Source organism: Zootoca vivipara, chromosome 12 (genome assembly GCF_963506605.1).
Source record: "Zootoca vivipara chromosome 12, rZooViv1.1, whole genome shotgun sequence".
Lineage (NCBI taxonomy): Eukaryota > Metazoa > Chordata > Lepidosauria > Squamata > Lacertidae > Zootoca > Zootoca vivipara.
Genome location: NC_083287.1, coordinates 7887944 through 7913069, shown reverse-complemented (window position 1 = coordinate 7913069; position 25126 = coordinate 7887944). Strand labels below are relative to the sequence as shown.

The 25126-nt window shown below is 42.7% G+C and overlaps 2 protein-coding genes across 3 annotated transcripts in view; one reads left to right on the top strand and one right to left on the bottom strand.

Moving 5' to 3' along the window:
- Positions 1-8811: 8811 nt before the first annotated feature.
- On the bottom strand, positions 8812-12531 carry LSM5 (LSM5 homolog, U6 small nuclear RNA and mRNA degradation associated). The gene is made up of 5 exons (XM_035128956.2): positions 12442-12531; positions 11356-11451; positions 10743-10770; positions 9549-9621; positions 8812-9066 (listed from the first exon to the last, which is right to left on the bottom strand). Exons 1-5 carry the CDS (start codon positions 12485-12487, stop codon positions 9034-9036), a joined length of 276 nt encoding a protein of 91 aa, XP_034984847.1. The 5' UTR covers positions 12488-12531; the 3' UTR covers positions 8812-9033.
- A 3254-nt stretch (positions 12532-15785) lies between these two features.
- The window catches only part of AVL9 (AVL9 cell migration associated), a 33857-nt gene continuing 24516 nt past the window's right edge, over positions 15786-25126 (top strand). Inside the window, exons 1-2 of one of the 2 annotated variants that reach the window (XM_060280586.1) lie at positions 15786-16228; positions 23919-24039. In XM_060280586.1, the coding sequence (XP_060136569.1) occupies positions 16109-16228; positions 23919-24039 (241 nt within the window). In that variant the 5' untranslated portion in view covers positions 15786-16108. Of the gene's footprint in view, positions 16229-16262; positions 17168-23918; positions 24040-25126 lie in introns of those variants that run through there. The other variant, XM_060280587.1, reaches the window with a different exon arrangement.

The following is a 25126-nucleotide window of genomic DNA, read 5'->3' as shown; positions in this document are numbered from 1 at the left end:
CACAGGGATTCGAACAGCCGACCTTCTGATCAGCAAGCCCTAGGCTCAGTGGTTATCCCACAGCACCACCTGGGTCCCAATAATAGAATAAGACACCCCTATTTTCATCAGAGGAATGTTACTTTAGCAGCTCCATCAGCTTGTTCCAAAAGGCCTTGCTTCTTATAGACCCTCTGCTCCAAAAGGGACCCACAGCTTTTGAAACAAACTGCACATTTCCTCATCACCGCCCTCAAGCATTTCAAAGCTAGCCACCTTGCTTTCAGAACACTGCTAATCCTCTGCCCACTAGGAAATATAACTCCTTTGTATAGAGAACCAGCTGCACAGCATGTGAAACATGGAAAGTGGTTATTTCAATTTCTAGAGGCAAAACCCCTGACATTTTAGTGAGTTATGAGCTAGTGTTCACTATTTGCACCTATGATATAAACTTTTTGTTCTGGACCAACCACCAAAAAAGGGGAAAAAATCAAATCAAATGTTTGCTGAAAGCACAATTCCATAAAACAGCAAAGCCTCAAGACTGTTGAAACACATTTAGGCCTACTTTATTTGAAGGAAGACATCTGCCAGAGATACATTTCCTTTTTGGGGTTTGCAGAAAGAAATTACAGTTTTAGTTGAATTCAAGATGTCCATTTACTCACAACTCCTTTGAGGGTTTTCTTCAATCACTAAACGACGTCAATAGGACAGGAAAATATTTTGCAAAGAGACAAATGCTCCCCTGGCTTAATACAGACACCAGTTGTGTTCATGCAACAATTAATTCCCAATGGATAAGCTCATAATGAATGGTAATGATTTTTTAATATAGGAGAGACCATATTTTAATATGTGTAAAGTTTTACAAACAAAATATATATTACAGAGAAGTTACTAGATGAAATGATTAGTCCGTTGCTTATTATCCAGTCAAATATTGTATATTGATAATTAAACTGGGTAAGTAAAGAAACCACCATACAATAGTTTTCAGGCAACTGAAAATAAACTTTGTTTTGAAAGAGTCATCTCTACAGAAAGTCAGGTTCTCCCTGCATTCAGGGAGAACCTTTCTCACAATGTGGACTTATTTGAGGAGAATCTAGTGTAGTGTAAAGTGACTGAAAGTGCACTTATATTCCATGTGTTGGTTGAAATTGTATTCCACCACAAAACGAAGCATAATCCATTACTACCCTCAATATTCGTTGAAGAAATAACAGCACTCACTTAGCAGACATGTTTTTATTTCATCGTAGAAACCATTAGCTCCTGTCAACTATTTCATACTGCGAAGCCAATTCTATCTTACATTTTCTCTGCACCAGAAGTAGTTGCATAACAGCATCGTTTTCACCCAGTGTTCTCCTCTCATAAAGTGTTCTCATCTCTCTTACCGATCAGTAACAAGACAGTGTAAATCCCACCCTGTCATGTTTTATAAATCTTTGTGGCAAAGATTTTTGTTTTAACCAAGTGATGAACATTGCTGACTACTCTGACTATTGGGGAACCCTGCCACAACAATTACTAGGCTAGTTAGTGCAAGGCAGCTGCTGCGTATTATTCTGCAGACCGTAAACCACCATCCTAACATCTCATATTTTGTGGCTGTTGTGATGAAACACCATGTTTTCAGCTCTCCTTTATTTCCATACAGCCTCCCACCTCCCAAGAGCAGTTGAAAATTCAATGCCCTGGACAAACATTGATAAATCTCACATTGGCAGAGCTTAACAACCAGCTCCTATCTGGAGACAAGTCACTGTGTTCTGATTAACACTGCAAACCCCTGGGCAGTATGAATCATTCACATGATTTTCTCTTACGAGGTAACTTTTTCCATGTTTCCCTACCAAAGGCAGCTGAGATTTTCAGAATTAACCTCATGTTCCTATTGATACATAGCAATTTAACCAGCAATTCTTTATGCAATGTCTTGGAACATCATTCACACATGCATGGGGATCACTTGACTTATTCATGAGGACCAACAAGATACAGCTGTGTTATTCCTTCATCTAAGGCAGGCATAGGCAACCTTGGCTCTCCAGATGTTTTGGCACTACAACTCCCATGATCCCTGACCACTGGCCCTGTTAGCTAGGGATCATGGGAGTTGCAGTTCCAAAACATCTGGAGAGCCAAGGTTGCCTATGCCTGATCTAAGGTATAAAGCAGGCATCCCCAAATTCGGCCCTCCAGATGTTTTGGGACTACAACTCCCATCATCCCTAGCTAACAGGGCCAGTGGTCAGGGATGATGGGAGTTGTAGTCCCAAAACATCTGCAGGGCCGAGTTTGGGGGTGCCTGGTATAAAGTGTCAAGCTAAAAATTGGCTGTTCCTTTTCAGCTGGTCCTTCTCTCAAACCATTGGCTAAGCTGCTGTGATGTCACAACATTCCAATAACTCAAGGTGAAGTAATACTCATGGAAAGTTGGACAGCTGCTGAGAGGGAAATGAGTGAATTGGGAAAAGGTTGGTAACTGGCCTGCAACAAGACTAATATGTTGGCAGTGGGGAGTAGATAGGAAGAAAGAGGCAGTGCACTTTGTAAACTGGAAAACTGAGCAGAAAGAAGGAATATGAAGAAGGGTGAAAGCTGTGGTGCTGGGGCATAATTAAAACAAATGTCTGAAAGGAAGAAAAACAGAAGAGGCAAGGAGTATGTGGGATGGGGAAGGACAATGCTAACATAGGATTTAAGACTGAATAAATTATGTGCTTTTGAAAGCTAAGGGATTGTCAGTCAGGAGCAGTAAGGGAGAGAGTGGAGGGCTGAATTCCTTCTAGATTAACACACAAAATCTGTGCCTGTTTCCAGTAAAACTTGCATATGAGTACAAATGCATAAAAAGGTTTTTTAAAAAACTCGGAGTCCAAGCCAGAAGATTAAAACACATACCAGAAAATATCATCTCATGGGTATTAAAAGTAATGTTGTCCTTCCTTCCAAAAATGTCCTACTGGCTTTCTAGATAACTATTTGGTAGAACAAGAGACTCTACATCTCAGGGCAGTGGGTTTGAGCCCCACGTTGGGCAAAACGATTCCGGCATTGCAGGTGGTTGGACTAGATGACCCATGTGGCCCCCTCCAGTTCTCCAATTCTATTATACAGAGCAAATTGAATTCTGCATGCTTGATCAAGTCACATGCCAACAATATGAGTCACCGTACATTTAAAGCACATCCCAGACCCCAAAGAATCCTGGGAAATATAGTTTACAAATGGTGATGGAATTGGAGCTCAGGAGTCTCTGCAGCAGTGGGGATGTGCTTTACATAAGAGTCATACTAACTGGAAGAGAGTTGGAAGGGACCCTGAGCATCATCTAGTAGTCCAACCCCCTGCAATTCAGGAAAATGCAACTGTCCCATATGGGGATCGAACCTGCAACCATGGCATTATCAGCCCCACACTCTAACCAACCTTCTATCCAGGCATGTAGGGTGTGTGTGTGTGTGTGTGTGTGCGCGCGCGCAGATCTGCTATCTGCTTCCAAGGAGTCAATTCCTTTGACCAGAGTAACAAAGACAAGCTACTCTATTTAAGAGAAACTATTGAACAAGCAACAGTAAATATCTTTATCCTAGTGGCATCATGCAAAACTGAACAAAAAATAACTTGCCACCTTGATCTTAAAAGTTTAAAATGCATATTTTAAGAATGTCGCTGGGATTCTAATAAATTAACCCCACCCCCACCCCCGAAAGGGCAATTACTACTGGAGTCAGGGCTGAAATCAGGGGGTGGGAGAGAAATCATCCATAAACTAGATAAAAAGGCTCAAGCTCAGAAGTGAGTCTGTACTTTTCCACTGGTTGAAAGCAATTGACCAGCTGCTTTGTAACTCCCAGTGCATCTGGCTTGTGCAGTTGCCTGGTAACTTGTCATGTGGTACTGCACATATATTGCGTTTAAAGAGAGACACACAGTTGCTGGCCTGGTAATCTTTAGGGACTAAGAATTTGTCAAGTATTGTATTGAAAATGCTTTGGCTTTATGCTGGATTGGAGTTAGATGCAGGTTTCATATATTTCATTAGTCACTTTTTAAGATCGAAGGGCTAAAAACTTACCAACAGTCATTTTAACAAGTTTATGTTCTCTGGATAAATGAGGTCTTTATTTGAATATACTCTAAGAATAAGGTGCAAAAGCGTTTGTAGAAATGAAGCTAAGGTTGATGACTTGCAGTTACCAATTAATTCCTTATGTGATGCTCTGGAAAATCCTTACAGACACATCAATCGTATGCATGTCTGCTCAGAAGTAAGTCCTGTTGAGTTCAGTGGAACTTATTCCTAGGTATGTATACACTGGATCGTAGCAAGAATGGAATTAATCTCATCATGTCTATTCCTTTTTTTTTTTTGAACATACTTTTTATTAATTTTACAAAATACAAAAAAGCAAAAAAACGGTACATACTTAAACCCCTTTTCCACCTCCTTCCTACCCACCCACATGGGTCCTCCCCTGCCACAGAAGTATCCCATGTATGTGAACAGTCAGAGATGGTCCATTTTATGCTTGGGTTTCTGTCCTCCCCCCCCTCCCCTGACCCCAAAGCCCCCCCCTGCCACCAGGGAGCTCCAGCAAACCAGGGCAGTACGCAGGAGGACATCCATCCAACCATCTATTGTCATACCCAAAAAAAAGAGAAAAATAGAAATAGGAAAAAAGGGAAAAAAAAAAGAAAGGGCGAAAAAAGAAAAAAGAAAAAACAATACAAAACAAAAAAAAATTTTCTTGCATTCATAGTTGTAAAACCATATTTTGTGGGCTTCCCCTCCCCCCCCTCCCCGGTTTTCATCCCTTTTTAATCATCTGCAACAGTTTCTTACTTTATAAAAATACACCTTTGCATCTTATACAACTTATAAATCAATTGTTAACATTTTCATCTAATATTCAAATCACTGAGAAATCAAACTCCCATTTTCTCTTCCCGTGCCTAATTTTTTGTTTTTTCTCCCTCTATAAGCCTCCATATTTTCACATTTTCCAAAATCCATTCACTTTTAAAACTATAACTATTCTCAATTTAACCTTACATCCCCGATTGCCGGCTCCACCCCCCCAATCCAGCAAGTTCCAAAATCAGCAGACCAGTTATAAACCTGTTAATCCATCCTTAATCACAACATCACTTTCCCTTCACCCCACCCCCTGTTTACAGTCTTTTGCCATCCAGGCCACCATACAGGACCCCTGGATTTCTTCTCTTCTCTGCATATTTTTTCCTTCTTCCCTGTGGGCGTTCTGGAGTTCCAATAATACCAATCGTGCCCCCCTCAAAAGCAGGGCACTCCATCCAACTTTTTGTAGAGTAGAGTCATCATTTTTTTCGTGGTGTGCTTCATTTTGTGTTGAATCATCACAATCCTCATCTTCATCTTTTCCTTCCCCATCCTTGTCATTCTCACATTCATCTTTTTCAGTGTCAAAAGCTTCATCTCCTAAAAAATCATATTCCGCCATCACCTCCTGGAATTTTTTCTGTAACTCTTGCCGTCGTGTCTCCTCTTGACATAACTCTATTCTTGTTTCCCACATTAAGGTCAAAACAGACCGCTGGAACTCAGGGGAACACTTTTTTGTTGACATATTTCAGTCCTGCCAAGGTCAAAACTTGTCACGTGGGGTGGAATATGATCACAGTTTATTTTTTCGACTCCATTTTAACAAGCTGGCTGCATTCTTCAAGTCTTATTGACAATAGAGTTCGAACTCACATTTCACAAACACTTAAGCCAAAAAAGAAATTCCACAAAGTCCAGAAATACAAATTGAAATAAAATTTGACTTATAAATCCTGACAACTCACTGGGTTGTCTGGGCTGCCGGCTCCCGAGTGGAAAGACAGGTTTTTTCTTAGGCTGTACCTCTTATTGCAGGGCAGTCATAAACCGCAGTCTCTCTCCCCTTTTCACCCTGCATCAAAGGGGAGATTCTCTTTGATGCCTTTGAGGGATCCTTTGAATTGTAAATCTTCTGTTTATGGCTTCGGGTTTCTATTTACTGTCTCTTTTGTTGCCGTGGGGGGGGGGTGGCTTCCTCTTTTCTCCCCTCTCTCCCAGATCCAAATTGTTTTATAATAATCCAAATCATGAGATTACTTACAGTCTTTTCCAATCGTTTTATTTTCGGAAGAATCCAGCGCTCTCCGCCTTCGGCTTGAAGCTTCTCCCTGCTAGAATAACGTTGCCGCTCAAAATGGCCCCCGCGACTTCTACCCTCCTCACTCCGGAGCTCTTATTAGAGCTAGCCGAAGAGTTGGGGAGTCCGGTTTGGGTCTGTGCTGAGCAAATTGCCCTCGGGACGCCCTTCCCGAGGTTCTAAGGGGCGCAGCGTCGCTCTCGCTGCCCTCCCCACTCCTAGCAGAGACGGGCCGTCTCGGAGACGAGACGAAGCCCCGCCGATCGACGCTGGCGCTGAATCCGGAAGCCCATCATGTCTATTCCTTAGCACATGTGCCACATGTCTTTTGGCCATGATATTCTATTTTTGTAGAAGTAGCTCCTACTAAACAACTTCCTATAATTGGGGTGGGGGGGAATTAAGAATTCAGGTATAGCATCCTACTTTGCTTCTATCAAATGACAATGTGAACATTAATGCAGTCAGCACAGCTGATGACAAACAAGTACTTTGGGCAAGACAAAACTTCCTCTCTTCCGTGAAAACTCTATGGTTCAGACTCAAGAGCATTGTTTTAAAGCTGCCATAGTTCAGTTAAAATGCTAACTTCCATCGTCTCCCCCTAGTGGAAAGAATACCAGTGGAAAGAATACAGTGGAAAGAAGGCACTTTCACATACAGGGGAGAAGTCACCACCACCAATTTTCCTTCCTTGTTCCATCCCATTATGCTTTGAGGTCAGTCTTTGGGAGGATTTTTCAGTGGACATGGTGGGTTGCCAGCAGAAGGGTAGTGAAAAGAAGTACCTCATCTTGTACTGACAGAAGCAACCGCCTCCTCATCTGCCTCAAATCCTATATACAGAGAACAGAATTCAAGGCACCAAGTAGGATAAACTTGCTTCAGTTTGCAATTTTTGCTTAATTAAAGCAGGACAAGATTTCATACAGCAAGATCTAGCATCTTGTTGAGTGCATTTTTTTAAAGGTGCTCTTAAGTCTGAAAACAGTTGAGCTGTTTGTGTCTCTATAGAAAACTAAACTCTAGTTACCCTGCATAGTAACTTCATGTTTCTTATCACTAATTTCGAATGCCAAAAACTGTCTACAGACAAGGATTCTCTGTCAATTCCCTCCGGTTATCTAGAAGTGTAAGCTGAGCAGCACAACTGTAAGAAAAAAACTTTAGCATTAAATCTGAAGATCAGAGTAGTCAGTAAACCAATTTCCAAGTAAATGCATTTAGGAAAGCTGGCTTTGTTAAAACACTGTAAAAAAAAATCTCTCATATACTGACTATTTTTTAAGATTAATGAAGAGGAAATATTTGCATTGTTTTGCTGTGGGTTAAACCACAGAGTCTAGGGCTTGCCGATCAGGTCGGCGGTTTGAATCCCCGCAACGGGGTGAGCTCCAGCTCCTGCCAACCTAGCAGTTGGAAAGCACGTCAAGTGCAAGTAGATAAAGGCGGAAGGTAAACAGCGTTTCTGCGCGCTGCTCTGGTTCGCCAGAAGCGGCTTAGTCATGCTGGCCACATGACCCAGAAGCTGTACGCCGGCTCCCTTGGCCAGTGAAGTGAGTTGAGCGCTGCAACCCGTGTCGTCCGCGACTGGACCTAATGATCAGGGGTCCCCTTTACCCCCTTTAAGCATATACGACCAGGCTTTTTGTGCTTATTTTATCTCAATCCATGGGTAGGCAAACTAAGGCCCAGGGGCCGGATTTGGCCCAATCGACTTCTAAATCTGGCCAGCGGATGGTCCGGGAATGAGTGTGCTTTTATATGAGTAGAATGTGTCCTTTTATTTAAAATGCATCTCTGGGTTATTTGTGGGGCACAGGAATTTGTTCCTTGTTTTTTTCAAAATATAATCTGCCCCCCCACAAGGTCTGAGGGACAGTGCCCCCTGCTGAAAAAGTTTGCTGACCCCTGCCTCAATCGGTAGAGCATGAGATTCTTAAATCTTACAGTCGTGGGATTGAGCCCCATGTTGGACAAAAGATTCCTGCACTGCAGGGGGTTGGAATAGATGATCCTCATGGTGCCTTCCAACTCAACAATTCTATGAATAATGTTAACATTGTAGTATGAAACCAGTTTAAATTTAAATATTATAGGAATTAACTGTGGTGTCCGTTGTTTAAAGGATACAGGTGCATTTTCTTCCTTCCATATACTTTATTTGGTTCTTGAGAACATCTTTTAATTAGACAAGCCACTTCTACAGCAAGACAAAATAGTGTTTTAATGGGGAATGATATTATGTACCATAATTGGTATAATATGATAAGGATTTGGCGATAGAAATCTCTCCTCTTCCTTTTACTTATTTTTATCTCAACCTATTGAGCAGTTAACATTTGTTTTCATCTGACAGAAATAAAATCACAAGGTATTTTAACAAGGTATTTACTATCGCAGCCTAAAACTCTAGGCTGTGGGGACAAGGAAGGAAAGCTGGAGAGAAATGCATGAGAAAACAATTCCCCTACACATTATGAACCACAGCTTAACCAGCTCATATAGGTAAAAGGTAAGAAATATTTATAACTAGCTCATAACCTGCTCTAAGCAGCCTGAACCAGAACCATTCAAAATTCCTGGTTTTATCTGACATCTAAAATGCCAGAGTTACAAAAACAACTCTGTTCAATGCAGTTATTTTTTTTATTAAAAAAAAACCTCTTTATTGCCTTGCTCTGAACAGCAAGTTAGTTTTGCCTTTACAACAAAGTCATGATTTTAACTTACAAAGTCTTTGTTAACGATGCATTTTTCCTGAAATGGAAATCTGCCTTTCTATAAATGTAAAAAATAAAAAAACGCATCAAATTTCATCAATATATTCCTACAGAAGCTTTAACAGGAAGTCTTCAATAATGGCATATGACTTTATTTACACTTCTGGTCCTTCTCCTCCGGGAACCAGCTGAAAGAAAGTTCACATGAGAAGATGAAGAACATAAGCATTTCATCTAGAAAAGTTATGTACAACCATTCTACCCTCTCTCAAGGATGGAGCTACAGAAACATGCCCAGCAAGATCAGTTCTATTGGCCTGTCTGTGTGAAGCAGGCCATTGTATAAGCCACCTTGAATTTTTCAGGTCAAAAAAAGATTATATACACATGTGTATCTGTAAATAAATTACATTAGAATAGCTTATATTCCCTTGTTTTACATTTATTGAGACCCCCACACAAAATGGGCCATATCTCCACCTCCGTGACTCAGAACATGCAACATCTCAGTTCTTTTTTAGAGTACCACTTCAATTTTTTTTGGCATTTTATTGGATTTTGTTTCAGTTTCTGACCAGTTTCTGAATTAACCAAGCTTCCACAGTTGACTACAGTTTGGCCTAGTTGGCAGAAATTAACTAGGGGCAGAAATGTAAGAATAATTACTTACCATTGTTATGTTATTTCCATTTAGCAAAATCTGGTCTAGCTTTGTAATTCTTCGTCCTTCAGGTGTGATCTCACTGTTGAACACAAGACAAACAGGAAAAAAGGATACAAAACTAGAAAGTTTGATGAAAACTAGCTACCTATTTTTCATTCAAGTCTTAATTATCTGATAAGAGACTGCTACTCTCCATGCCAGAACCACCCAAATGGGGAAAACTGGTAAGATAAATTGCAGCAATCTTGCCCACATTGTTCTGCAATTGGTACTTTCCTAGAATAGCATGGGAAGGGAAGTTGTTGCAACTGTACCCTTATAGCTAACGTGAAAAGTAAGGAATGAGTACCTCTGAAAGATACTGCCACAGTAGTCTGGGGATTTGTAGAGAGGAGCATCCCAGTGTCAGGGGGCAGGTGCCAAGAGCAGGATAATAATAACTCACACAGCATCAATGAAGTTAACTCTTCATTCAAAGAAACAAACAGCTCAGGAGGCCAGGCCTAGTGAACACAGCAATTCTTCCCAGTAGATCTTGCCTCAATGAGGCAGTTGTGAGGACGGAAGGTCCCTGCCTTCCCACAGCTGCTTAAGTCTCCACTTCCCCTGGGTCCTTCCCAAGCAATCTGAGACTCCATTGATGTGTCTGTCTCTGCTCCACCCTCTTCATACTTCTTTTGGTCCTGGGATACTGGGGGGGGGGGAAGCTGGTCACAACAGGAGGGGGAGACCCCCTGGCTTCTTCAAAGGTCCACCTCATCTGTTTCTCGTCCCCCCTCCTCTCCAGCCCCGATTCTGGACTGCTCTCTACCACAGCGTCTTCCTGCTCACTAAACCCTGTTACCTCTTCAGCTTCCGACACCTCCTCCCAATCTGCTCCCTCTTTTCCCTCTGACCACTTATCGTAGTCCCACTACCAAACCTCGGGCTCTGAGCCTTCTTCCCTTGGGGGCTCCCCAGCTGGTGCCTCCTACCACTAAGATAATGCTCCACTCTCACCTTAGGAGAATTACACTCTGCTTTTTCTGAAAACTGGTGAACAGTATTACAGCATGCCTCTCACAAAAGTAGCTAATATTGTCAGCCTATGTCCAAGTGTGGGAGAGGTCAAGAGAGCAAGTTCTGAAGAGTGAGTGAAAGTAAAGACAACTGTTGGTACAAGATGTGCTGAGATTGAAAGCCAGAAGCAACCATACTTACAATTCTGTAACATCTTCCAGTACCATGTCTGAAGCCTGGTGTCAAGGAAAAAGTTACTACAAAAGTAGTAATTCACATTTTCCCCTGCATTCATTAGATGAGTAGATATCCAAGATGGTTAACAGTGTTTTTACATTATCAAGGTGTAGGCCCTGTTCACATAATACATGGCTGCCACACAAGTGGCTCAGAGCATGTGCAACAGGTACTAGGCTTGCAGCCTGGAAAAATGATGTACAACACTGGTAGGGAACCTGAGATCTTGTTGGACTCCAATTCCCATCAGTTCCATTCAGCATGGCCAATTATGAGGGGTGGTATAGTCCAGCAGCATCTGGAGGACGAGGATATAATACCCCATCCATTATGTACAGGCACCATCTGTCAGTACTGCAGACACAGTATTCGCAGAAGCCCAGTGGCTGCAAATGAACTTGCACAGTTGCAGTGCAAACCAAAAATGTATGAACCTAAATGCAGATCTACTTTTATCCAATTCAAAACACCAGAACTCCCTTTCCATGGGAACGTTGTTTTAAACAGCTGCTTACAAAAAAACACACCCAAAAAGAAAACTGTCAAAAGCTTCCACATTATTTCTTGTAAAGGATACTGACAAAGTCATCAAATCCTAGGAGTGTGCCAACAATTTCTTTATCACTTTTCATCACGATGTGAATTCGTGAGCCTATGCACTTGTCCACGAGCTCTGTTAATCAGAAAAAAGCATTTAATTAGCAGTTACTAATGTATGTACAAAAGTATGTGCACTGTCTCTTTCTTCAAATTGTGTTTTCAGTTACTAATGATTTTAAACATACATCATTTACAAAACAGTCTGCATCCAAAACTAAAAGTAATCTTAATAGCAGGGGACACTAGCATATTACTTCATTAGCTAAATCCAGTGGGTCAATTAAATAATCCCAAAGTTCAAAAGATGCAGTTGGGAGCCGATTATGATCATATACATAATAAAAGGATTGCTAGAGCCTCAAATTTTAATGTGATTTCAGTTCTGAACCTTTCCCTGCTTTTCAGCAATTAGCATTCAGGAGCATTGTTGGCTGCAACTGTGGAGGCAGAACACAGCCATTGCACTTAGTAGCCATCGCTACTGGCTTATTATCCTTCATGAATCTGTCCAATCCTCCTTAGAAGTGGGTCCAGTTGGGGGCCATCGCTGCCTCTTGTGGAAGCGAGTTCCACAGCTGAACTAACTGTGCTGCATGGAGAAACGCTTCCTTATCCATCCCAAATCTTCCAACATTCGGTTTCATTGGATGCCCATGAGCATAGCTGCCAGGTTATCCCCTTTTTTTAAGGGATTTCCCCTTATGCTGAATAGGCTTCCTCGCGAGAAAAGGGAAAACTTGGCAGCTATGCCATGAGAGAGGAAAGAACCCTCCTCTCCATGCTGTGTGTAACTTTGCCCCAGGTATGTGGCCATGATGTCACACGTACAAATGCTGCACTTGCCCCCCCCTCCTCTCATCTCCCTCATCCTCCCCCCTCTCCCCCATCCACCTATTTCCTCCCTCTTCCCCACCCTATTTCTCCCCTCCCCCACCCATTTCAACCCTCTCTCCCCACCCCACCCCACTTCTCCCCCACCCTATTTCCCCTCCCCCTCCCGCCCTTTCTTTAACCCTCTCCCCCGGCTACACCGCTCAGAGACGAGCGCCCGCCATTCATTTACCAAGAGGCAGAAGCTGAGACGGGTTGGTAGTCGCGTTGGCCGCCATTTTGCCGCGAGGCCTGACTAATCGAATCCGCCGTCCTCTTATTCCTCACTGGTGGAAAAAATAAATAAATAAATACCGGGGGAGGCGGGCTCTTGCATCCCCGGCCACTCATAACAAAGCAGACTGTTCTAGCTTGAACAGACTCGGCGAATCGATAAGAGAGCAATCGAACTAGGAAAGCCCTCGAAAAGGAATCCCAGCGCAAGTCGAGGCCGAGGGCCACGTGACGACCGAGCGCTAACTTTAAAAGCTAAGCCCTACCCTGGTTTGGTTCTTTTTTTAAAGTGTGCCGTGCTTTAAATCTGAAACGCATCTCCTGGAACTCTTTTTATTGCCTCCACAAAGACCTAAATGCGGGCTGTGTGTGGTAAAGGGGAAGACACTTTGTGCATGCTCGAGGGTATCTTTTCGCCCATCTGTTCTTAGATTGGACCTTGGTATGGAAAATCTCGGGCGCTTGGATTTTGGCCGAAGTAGGACTCGAAAGGCCGGAGTTCTGAAAATGCACAAGAATCAGGCCTCCAAGGGTTGCATCCCTTTAAAATATGGGTTTCGATATCCACCCGTTTTTTAAATCTGTAGCATGTCAAAAAGATGGATTTGAGCCCGTCGTTTTGTGTTCTTTTTTTAAAAAATATTTATTTGTTTCATTCAGCTGTACAACATTCAAGTACTTCGATAAAAGAAAATATCAATAAAGTAAAAAACAACCATAACATTGTGCTACAGGTGTCTTATTTGTAATATCATCTCTTCCCACCTTTGTGTTCTAACCTTGGAGATTAGTCAAGCATTCAGTACCCATCCAATTCGTGTACGTGCCCTTCCTAAATACTGTAGAACAAATGGCATTTGCAATGAGAGGTTTCCCAAACACAAGCTTAAAGGCCACGGGCTTTGCTATGTATGATATATAGTCAGGGTCAAGCCTGCATTCTTGCCTGCTCCCCACTTCCCCACTTAGAAAACTGTTGGGGGTGGGGTGGTCAGGCCAAGGGATGTATGTGTATATATTGTCATGCGCTAGAGTAGGCTTTCCCTAGCTAACAGGACCAGGGATTGTGGGAATTGTCCAAAAACATCTGGAGACCCAAGTTTGGGAAATCCTGCGCTAGAGTGATGACACCACAACTAGTGTAAATGAGCTCTAGTCTGGTTCTTATTTTTTTACTATGGGTACCAACTGATGCTGGTACATATCCCCCATGTTGCTGGTAAATTGCCAGCTTTTAATCCATAGTACCAAAGGTAACAAGTTTTCTAGCACTGTGTATAATAATGCATGCCTTGTAATCAGTATCATACAACTGGCTCATTCAAGCTACTTTCTCTCTGCGCCAGTTATAGGGGCTACCTTTTAATGTAACATTAAACAAATATGCTGATTTTCATTGGCCAGATGTCACATGTTCCAGACTTGTGCCCTGATCTGTGCTATAACCATACACTTAGTGGTCCCCACCCACCAAATTTCTCCACTGAGAGAGGAAAGAGAATCAGTAACTGAACTGAAGGGAGGCAAATGATGGAAAGCAAAGCACAATCCCAGCCTCCTAACCACAGCAACCTCTTGATTGTGTATGTAGTGAGAGAACCCACAAAGGCACTGCAGTTGTCAGTAGTAGTAGTAAAAAAAAAATTATATGCCGCCCATCTGACTGGGTTGCCCCAGCCACTCTGGGTGGCTTCCAGCAAATTAAAACATCAAACACAATAAAACATCAAACATTAAAAACTTCTCTATACAGGGCTGCCTACAGGGATTCCCACATGGCGGGGATGGTATTCCCAGCCTTCATGTCATGTTTGCAGACATCTTTGTACCGGTAATGCAGAGTTAGCCAGCTCCCCAATAGGAACATGTCCACATGTTCCTATGAACATGTCCACTTGTTCATTCCGTGGACATGACCAAGCCAGCATAGATGTTGCCGAGACAGGACTGCGAACATGCTGGGAATGTGGACTTGGGAAAGACTTTGTCCGACGCTCTGTCCTACCATGTGATGCCCAAAACTTCGTCCGTCAAGGTAGATCTTCCCATTTCGCGATCTGCCTTCAGCAGTTTTCACTATGGACAGGCAGCATACAATTAAGATTACGATATTGGCCAGTGTGGCATAGTGGTTAGAGCATCAGACTGAGTCCCCACTCAGCCATGAAGCTCCCTGGGTGACCGCTGTCGCTCAGCCTAACCATCCTCACAGGCTTGCATGGAGGGGAGAAGGGAAGTCCTAAGATTCAAAAGAATCTTGTTTTATTTGCAATGTTTTCAAGAATGTTAATTGTGTGGTTGATTTTGTAAAACCAGATATGTAAAATTATTTAAAAATAAAGAAAAAAGTGCCTGGCCCCTTCATGGGAAATTTTGTGGGTGCTCCAGCAGGGCCCTGGCACCTATGCAGGGTTGTTGCTGCGAGGACAACATGGGGAGCAGGAGAACCACATGCTTCCCCTCGAGCTCCTTGGCAGAAAAAAAAGGCAGTGTACAAACATGATAAGAGAAAGAAATGGGCACACCTCTGGGGCTACTTAAAGCAAACAGTCTAATTTGTCAGTGCCTAAATGATATCCAGCGTCAGAACTTGGCCACAATAAGGAAAATGACTATTTTCCACCTTCCCATTTCGACTCTCTGGCACCCTATCAGCATAACCTAGCAATTCTAAAATATAGGTGCACTTTTACTCTTGAAAAATTGAATGTATTGCCCTCAGCTGTATTCGAGGGACTGTTCCAACAGATTCCACACGAAAAATGCTTATGTCCCTGTGGAGATGGCAGTAGCGAATTGCTGGTGCATGCCCTTCTGGCTTGCACTTTATAAAGACTTGAGGAATAAGGTTATCGCCCCTCTTTCATTGTCCATTCTGGGTCCCCAGGCCACTGCCACAGTGTCCTTTCTCTTGTCATATATCAAGATGAGCAGATGACAGCAAAGATTGCAAGGTTTCTAGCTGGGCCAATCAGAGTAAGAAGGTCCACTATTTGACTGCTGATTCAGGACCCTAAAGTGTGTTTTATATTATACAGTAATCGACTTTTTATTTCTGTTATTTGTGCATCGTATTGTTGTTTTATTGCTATGGCTGACGCAAATAAAGATTCATTCTCTCTTTCTCTCTCTTTCCTCTGGGACTACACTGGGCTCGGCTGAGGTTTTGGGGCGGGGGGGGGGCTGGCATTCTCCGGCGGGCTGCACCTTTAAGAACAGAGCCCTGGCCGCCGGTTGCCAGGAGGAACCATCCTGAGGTAACCGGGTAAGGCGGCCGCCGCCGCCCTGTTTTGGCAGCTTCCTCCCCCTCCTCCGGCCTCGCGCGCCCGTGAGGCGGCCCTGGCTCCCGCGCGCCATTGAGGCCTTGCCGGCAGCAGGGCCCGCTCTCCCCTCCGCGGGGCCCGGCGCCTCCCTCTCTCTCCTCCGCGCTCGGCCGAGAGGCCCCCCTGGCGCGGATTCCTCGGCGGCCGCTACGGGGCGTGCTCGGCGGCCAGGGAGCATGCTCAGAGGACGGGCGCCGGCGGGCTGGCGTGGCCGGCCGCGGAAGGAAGCGGCGCCCGTAGCCCGCCGGTAAACAACCTCCTCCTTCTCCTCCGGCGGCGCTGCTGCTGCTCCTGGGCTCCTTCATGGAGCGAAGGGGCAGCTCCAAGGGCGACCTGTACCCTCGAGGCGGGGGCGGCGGCGGCTCCAAGGGTCCCGTGCTGCACATCGCGGTGGTCGGCTTCCACCACAAGAAGGGCTGCCAGGTGAGGAGGGGGTCTCCTTCTTCTCCTCTTCCCTCTCCGTCCCCTCTTCGCTCCTTCCCTTTCACGCGGCGTGAGAATCGTAGGCTTGGAAGAGGGTCCCAGGGGTCATCTAGACCAACCCCTTGCCGTGCACGGATCCTGCCCGCAGCCTCCTCTGGGTGGGCTTCAACCACCAACCTTCTGGTTAACAGCCAGGAGGAGAACAATTGTGGAGGTGCCTTGTCGCCTTGGGCAAGGCGAGTTGTTTGTTTTTTAAAACAGCTCAGCCTATTTGTATATTTTTATTTTGTGAATAATTTGCACACTGCTTGGTGGTTGTTGTTTTTTTATAAAAAACAAAACAAAAACACACACACACACAACAAAAACACGTCCAACACACCTGAGTTTTTGTTCGCCCAGGCTGGTCCTGTTTACACACCTGCTTTAGCATGTGTAACAGCCTCAGAGGGAAATGTGCATTACAGCGGCATCCTTGATTTGATTTGACTTTGCATTTTTATGCTGCGAACCATCCTGAGATCATCGGATGAAGGGTGGTAGGCAAATGGAACAAATAATAAAAGAAAAAGTAATAATAATAATAATAACCACCCTGCAATACTTTTATTATGGGGGAACGAAACAGTAGAGTGGTCAGCTCCAACCTTTCAGTGGATGCTCCTTGTTGGCTGCGGAGGAGTGCAGATTTTAGTTTATGTACTTGTTTGAGGAAGGATAGCTACCTTCAGTCTGCAACAGAGCATTAGACACTTCATCTCAGGGTTGCGGGTTCAGACCCCACATTGGGCGAAACATTCCTGCATTGCAGGGAGTTGGATTAGATGGGCTTCAATGCCCCTTCCAAATCTACAATTCTATCATTCTGTGAAATAATCCTAAACATACTTACTAGGGGAGCAAAGCTATAGGACTCGCCATGCAGTCCTGTGCATGGAGGTAAGTAAAATGAGGTCTGGGCTCACCTCTGTGGCGTTAGACACATATGCCTGGGGTTAAGCTGGCAGAATTATCTTTGCTTGTGGAAGGCATTAAATAAGGGTATGGGACAGTGAAAGGGACTTTAAGGGGTTGTCATTTGAAATGAATGCGATGAGCTTTGATCAGGGTGGATTTGATTTAAATTATATCGATTTGAATCACAATTTAAATCACTAGTCAGTAAGACTTGATTTAAATAAAAAAATTTACAGAAAGACTCATTCTTGCTGGTATAATCTTAATATATACAACCAGATGAAGGTTTCATTTTTGGAATAATAAATTTTCAGAGTAGTTTTTACAGTTACATAAAAAATACTGATTTGGTTATACTATTAGAAATACATAGACAGATATGAAATTATTGTGAGGTTTAATAAGTTAACTGTTTATATTTGGGCAACTTTTCTGCTGTACTTTATTGGAAGGAGAGAAATAATCATTTCCTTAATAACAACTTTAACAATTTATTTAACTAAAACAATAACATTATAGCAAATGTATCCATGTTTGTTAACTGATGTGGTTAAATGGTTGTTGTTGTTTTTAAAAAAACTTAGACTGGGTTTTAGCACACATGAAAAACTTAAAACAAATCCTTATTTCCTGATGAATAACCTTTGAACTATAATGTAACTTAAATAGAAAACTATGTTTAGAAAGATTTTCCTCCAAAAGCATTTTATTTAAAAAATTCAATTTTTTATTTTTTTATTTTAAAATCATTGAGTTTTATCCACCCTGGCTTTTCGGTCAGTTTTCCCTCTTGTCCAGTTCCAGGACAGATTTTGTTAGTGCCTCATGTGCATATAGATATATATATATTATATATTTTTGTACCTAAAAGTGGCCATAAAACCTGAGTAGCAAGTGAAAGAGTGAGATACTACCGTAGCTTAGCATGGCATCAGGTGAAGAGTTACTACAGAGGCTTCTTCTTTTCAATCATAAAACATTTTATTGCCACCACCCCCCCCTGCTTAACTTGCAGTATTTAACCTGTAAATAAAAAGTACATTTCTTGAGCTGCAATACATTTGTGATATACTATGAGACTCAGGTATGCCCTTTTATGATGAAGCACATTTCTATGGCTAAGATCCTATACCTTGGACGTACCTATGTGCTCTGAATTCAAGAGAGTTTCCTTCAAGGTAGACATATATAGAACTTAAGTGTAATAAATATGTGTATGTATGATTTAAGGCTGTTCCTTTTTCATGCTTTATAAATAGACTGGCATTTTTTGCTTGACCTTGTTTAAATAATATATTTTGCTTGGTGGGTGAGGCTGTGATTACTTTGGCATCAACAGAACTTAAGTTTGTAAAGAAGGAATGGCTCAATTTGTCAGCTGTAGTTAATATGCCGCACTTACACATGAGAATATTTACGGTACTCAGTTAGAAAAAAGATTTTCTCAGGTTTCAGACTCAAAAGGCTGTATGCTTAGCAGAAGGTGCTAAATTTCAGGTAGATCTGAAGAGAAGTGGCAGAACAGGTTGTGAGTATTTTCAGGTAAAGGTATCTGTCAACTTAGATAGCCGTTTTAAATGTAAAATAATGATTATGAATGGACAAAGACAGAAAATGGATTTTGAAAAACATGTTGCTAAACATCATAGTCCTGAGCACATTGACTAGGGAGTAAAATTCACTGCTGAACTCAGTGGGAGTTGTGTGTGGGTAAACTTGTCTGGGATTTGGTCACAGGCTGGCTGATTCTTTGTGTGTGTTTATTAATTCAGTTGCTACATTCCTTTTGTGTATTAGGTTAAGTTCACTCAGACTTGTGTAACATTCTTCCTGGTGGGCACTTAATTGACTGATGTAAGTTGGCACAGTTTGATAATGTTTTATAGACATTTCTTGGGAAACAAGTTTTCTCCCTCCTCCTTCAACAGTTAAGAGTTGTTCAGCCATGGAACAGACTCCCTTGGGAGGTGTTGGACTCTCCTTCCTTGGAGGTGTTTAAGCAGAGTTTGGATGGCCGTCTGTCACGTATGCTTTGAATTGAGATTCCTGCATGGCAGCGGTTGGTCTAGGTCAGATGATCATCAAGGTCCCTTCCAGCTATACAATACAATGATTCTGTTCTGTGAACACTGTTTCTTACTCAGTGGAGACATACTGTGTCTAAGAAGGCAGTTCTCAGAAACTGACCCCAGCACCAAACTGTTTGATGCAGCCAGCCAAGCGATTGTTGCCCTTCAGGTTTGTTACTTGGTAAAGGTAAAGGTAAGGGACCCCTGACAGTTAAGTCCAGTCGCGAATGACTCTGGGGCTCATCTCGCTTTACTGGCTGAGGGAGCCGACGTTTGTCCACAGACAGTTTTTTCGGGTCATGTGGCAAGCATGACTAAGCTGCTTCTGGTGAAACCAGAGCAGCGCACGGAAATGCCGTTTACCTTCCCGCCGGAGCGGTACCTATTTATCTACTTGCACTTTGACATGCTTTCAAACTGCTAGGTTGGCAGGAGCTGGACTGAGCAACGGGAGCTCACCCCGTCTGGATTCAAACCGCCGACCTTCCGATCGACAAGCCCTAGGCTCAGTGGTTTAACTACTCCACCTGATGATTAGGTCCAGTCGTGACCGACTCTGGGGTTGCAGCGCTCATCTCGCGTTATTGGCCAAGGGAGCCGGCATACAGCTTCCAGGTCATGTGGCCAGCATGACAATGCCGCTTCTGGCGAACCAGAGCAGCGCATGGAAACACCGTTTACCTTCCCGCCGGAGCGGTACCTATTTATCTACTTGCACTTTGACGTGCTTTCGAACTGCTAGGTTGGCATGAGCTGGGACCGAGCAACGGGAGCTCACCCCATCACGGGGATTCGAACCGCCGACCTTCTGATTGGCAAGCCTATGCTCTGTGGTTTAACCCACAGCACCACCCACGTCCCTGCGTCCCTTGTTACTTGGTACTAATTATTAAATTCTGCTGCCTTTTACCACCCATCACACGGATTGTTACGGTACTTTCCAGGCAGTTATTGTCTCTCAAAGCAGCACACAGAATAGAAAAAGAAAAGCAGAAAAGGAGACAGGCCTTTCCTTTAGGCTTACAAACTAAAAAAGACAAGGCCCATAAGGAAAAGGGAGTAGAGAGAAAAAGTGCAGAAGAGAGATCAGTTCATCAAGACCAGAAGAAGGCAGTGATCTATAAAAGAGCATATATATCCTGTTTGGACAAGCTGATTGTCCCTTGGTGTTACTGCTTGAATAGTGATGGGCTCTTGTTCCTTTGACTGATGGATGGGGCCAGAGAGTCCTTTCCCCCCATGTATCTGCACTCAGAGGATAACAGACAGCTGTAGCTAAGTGGTCTTTCAGGCATGAAGGAGGAGGAAAGTGACCCTCCTCCTAGTATTCCTTCTGTGGCTGATGGATGGAGCAAGTTAGTGTCCTTCTTGCCTTTATGCTATTCCTGAGTGGCATTGCATAGGTGATCTTCCTGTGGCCCCAGAGCTCCTAGCTGATGGCAGAAGCCAGAGTGAGCTTCCTTCATAGCTGCCAAGTTATCCCTTTTTTTAAGGGATTTTTCCTTATGCTGAATAGGCTTCCTCGTGAGAAAAGGGAAAACTTGGCAGCCATGGCTTCCTTTCTTCAGTCCCGTTCCAGTACTTTTTCTAGGAAGGCAGTTGAGCTTCTCTCAGAAACTGACAACAGTAGCTGACGGTTTGGCATGATAAGTCAAGTGATGGTTGCCTTTCAGAGGGACCATTTGTTACTGATTAAATTATGCTGTCCTTTCCCATCCAATACATAGGTTTTTACTTTTTTATAGCTTTCCCTTCCTGAGTACTGGATAGCTCAATTGGTTACAGTGTGGTGCTGATGATGCCAAGGTTGCAGGTTCAGTCCTTGTATGGGACAGCTGCATATTCTTGCGTTGCAGGTGGTTGGACTAGATAGGCATGGCCAAACTTGGCCTTCCAGCTGTTTTGGGACTACAATTCCCATCATCCCTGGCCACTCGTCCTGTTAGCTAGGGATGATGGGAGATGTAGTCCCAAAACAGCTGGAGGGCCAAGTTTGGCCATGCCTTGACTAGATGATCCTCAGGGTCCCTTCCAGCTCTACCATTCTACGATTCCAAGAACTACAGGATATGCCACCAATGGTACTTTATGCTTATATTTCCCGAATAGCAGCCCTTCTGCTACACGACAAGCCATTCTTTGAAACTGAAAGGAATATCAAAAGCTGTTTGTTACAAGGTACACACTGTTTTTCAAAAAGTGAGAAATCCCACAGGGTTGGGTGTGTCTAAAGTAGCCGTTTAACTCAGAGGTAATAGAACTATCATTAGCTGTCTTGCTTCATCACACTTATAAGACTAATTATATTTCTTCTCTGTAGCAGGTTTGTGGCAACTATTTTTCCAGATGTGGTAGGAACTTTGAGGTTGGGCTACTATAATATGTTTGCCATAATTCTTAACACACATTGTTTAATGTTTTCCCTTTTCTTTTCTGCTCAGTCACACAATTTCCCTAAAGATGTAAAGGTTACTTGTTTTAGGGAAGCTTTTAATGTTTAATAGATTATTGTATTTTAATATTCAGTTGAAAGCTGCCCAGAGTGGCTGGGGAAACCCAGCCAGACGGGCGGGGTATAAATGATAAATTATTATAATTATTATTATAAGCAAATCTGGACAACATTCATTGAGAACAAAAATATACAATATATTGTTTGTCAAAGCTCCAGTTGTGAATTCATGTGTAGCTACAAGCTTGATTCTGCAATTGGTTGAGCACCTTTTTGGCCTGTGGGTGCCTCGTCATTTGTGAAAATTAGCCTTAGCTAGAGCTAGCATTGCATAAGGCACCAAATTCCTTAGAAGAAGGGAGGATAAATTGAAACCATCCTGCAGAGCTGATGAGCAGAGTTTATGAAATCATAATCTTTCTTCCTTATCATTTCAAATATAAGCATAATGTGTAAATAAGCCATAATAGACTTCACTTAACTTGTTGTAAATCTCATCTTTTTTACAGGGGGGGGGGGAGAGTACACAAGGTGGCTTATGTAATTCCAAAATAAAACAAACTGATAGTAAAAATAAGAAACCCTTTTAAACATTAGCAGAAGTATTAAGAAGTCTCTCTCCTGTGTACCCATTTGTACAAAGAAAAACTTCAAAAGTTAAGCAAAAAGAACTGGACATGCTCACAACAAACTGTGCCTACAGTTTGATTCAATCCTGACCAGACAGAAAAATAGTCATATAATTAGGCTTCAGTCATTTCTGGGGCATTCTTGAATTCTGTAAACCATGGGTTACTGTCCCTGCTATGAATTAGAAATATGTCCAGACACAACATGGAATAAAGTTCTTACCCGATGACTGGCAAGTTGTTCCAATTAAAGTGAAGCATCATAATTTCTGCTCTGATGCCTACCTTGTGACACTGATGTTTCCCTTTCGGATAACTGCCTTTTGTGAATATGCTATAAGGAAGAAAAAGGTTATCTGCTTTTGAAATTGAATTAGGGAGATCTGTGGTAGAATCTTAGCTGAATTTGCATTCCTTGATGAGCTTTTTGTATTGAAGCCATTATCATTGAATGGTGATTTTGCAAAGAACTAGGGTTTTTCACATTGAATCCATTTATTTTCCCAAATTAAATTTCCTGAAAACAGGGCTGTTCCATACTTGCATTACTCTGTGGTTTAAAATAAAATAAAATATAGTTCTTGTGTTATTTTATTGAACAAAAAAAGTTACTTTTTGTGTACTGAGGTACATTTTTAGAAGAATGACAAAGTTATATATTTATGAAATTTTAGGTGGAATTTAGAGGCAACAAACAGGAAAGGATTTTGGGAGGAGCATAGTCAACGCACATCTTGTGAACCTTCTTACACTAGGGGGGGGTCTGGTGAACAGACAAGAGTTTTTTGCAGAGAGTCTGGCTCATTAATTTCAGTATCATGTTATTTTGTGTGTTTAAGAGCCTGACAGAACTTGCACTTTGACCACACCTTAGCATGGCAATAATTCCTTAAATTGGTCTTAAAAATATTAAACTACTTCACTAACTTTTGGAGGATTTTGGTTTTTTAAGGTGGAGGGGAAGGAGGTGGTCTGTATTTCAACCCCACTTCTGTTCTTAGGAATTAAAATTCACAATCTAAAGTGTTCCATTACAAAGGAAAACATCATGGGAGGAACCCCCCTTGCTGCAGTTTCACAATATTTGCCATTTAATATACTGTATGCTGTAATGTGCCTTAATGAATTTGATCTCTTCAGTAATACTGCCTGTGTGTTTTGTTATCACTGAATTTCATTCTCTGTATTTTATAGATGTTCCCATGTTCTAGCTTTCAGCAAATTTGAAGTTGTTGTGAGCGCTGCATTAGCTGGCAATTTCGAGAGGGATATGTACCATAAGCAAAGGTTTATGGAGCATTGAGTGTCAGGTGGTTTGTTTTACGTATTGATGCAAAGCACATTCATACCAATGTGGTGGTATCCATTATCCCCTATCATCCCTAATGTCTTACACTTTCACGTTTGTTTGTTTTTCATGTTGACTGGATTGATGGGAACAATTACGGTACTGTATTTGTTTTAGGGAAAAGAATTGCAATGGGATTGGTTACCCATTTTTCACTTAGATATCAGGATACTGGCTGCTGGGTTTGCTACATCTTCTGTTCCCAGTTCACTGAATATAACATGCCTCTTTGCAGGTTGAGTTCTCTTACCCTCCCCTAATCCCAGGAGAAGGCCACGACAATCACAGTTTGCCAGAGGAATGGAAATACTTGCCTTTCCTCGCATTGCCGGATGGCGCTCACAACTATCAAGAAGGTAAGGAGACATTTGGGATGGTTCCCCCCAATGTTGCATGGATTACGTGATCGGGCCCAACAAGCACAGAACTGGGCATTGTCTGTCTCAGCATTTTTACATTTTATATTAACCAGCTTTCTAGTCCCTGCGGCTGCAAAGGTAAGGCGCAAAATATTCCGCCGAGAATAAATTAGGCAAGGCATGCACAAATTTGGTACATAGGCTAGTGGGCACACACTAACTAGTTAATGTTTACCTGCTTCTAACTGCACCAGGTGAAACATTCCTAGATGTCTCAGCCCCAAATGCAAAGGCAAAACACAGCTGCAGGCCAATCTGTTCCTATGGCAGCAAGGCATTAGTGCATAGTTTGGGTAAAAGCAGAAGTAATGGTTACAAAGCTATCATAGCAACAAAGCAATCAGACTTGTTCAGTTGAAAGCATTCCCCTGGGTATCGCTGCTCTGGCTGTAAAGTGTAAGACAGCTGTTCTTAGAGCAAGTGCTTTCTTCTTGTAAGGCTGCCATTCAAGCTTGATGCTCTTTGCCCATTAATACTGACAATTGAAAACAAAAAATCCAGTTGATCACAAAAAGCTTAATTTTATATCTGTAGAACTTTGATCAGCAGTTTTTTTCTTCATTTGAAGTGGGAGTGAGAGATGGTGGACACCCTGGCCAGCTCTTAAAGTAGCTGACAAGCAAGTTATTAGCAAACTTTTCTCTATACCTTTCCTGCTTCAGATTTGGCAGGAAGTATGCTTTAAGGTGTCAGTAAAGGCTCTAACACTGATTAGCTAAGTTTGCGGAAGGTGGGGCTTGGAATGTTCACTTAAGCAGGAAACTTAAATTGTTTGCTGTCCATCTTCTGTGAGGAAAGCAAATGCCAGTTTGGCTAGGATTAAAACCTGACATATGGGTGGCTGTGGTGGATTGGGAAATCCTGGGAGGGAGTGAAGGCAAAGTGAGTGAAGGAAGGGTGCATGGGTCCAAGTGGTTTTCTGTTTGCCCAGCCACTTTCCCCAGGAAAACCTGCTCTTTACTGCTGAATCGGAGCAGACATAAGTCTGCGAAAAACTCTATGGGCATTTGCTCCGATTCAGTGC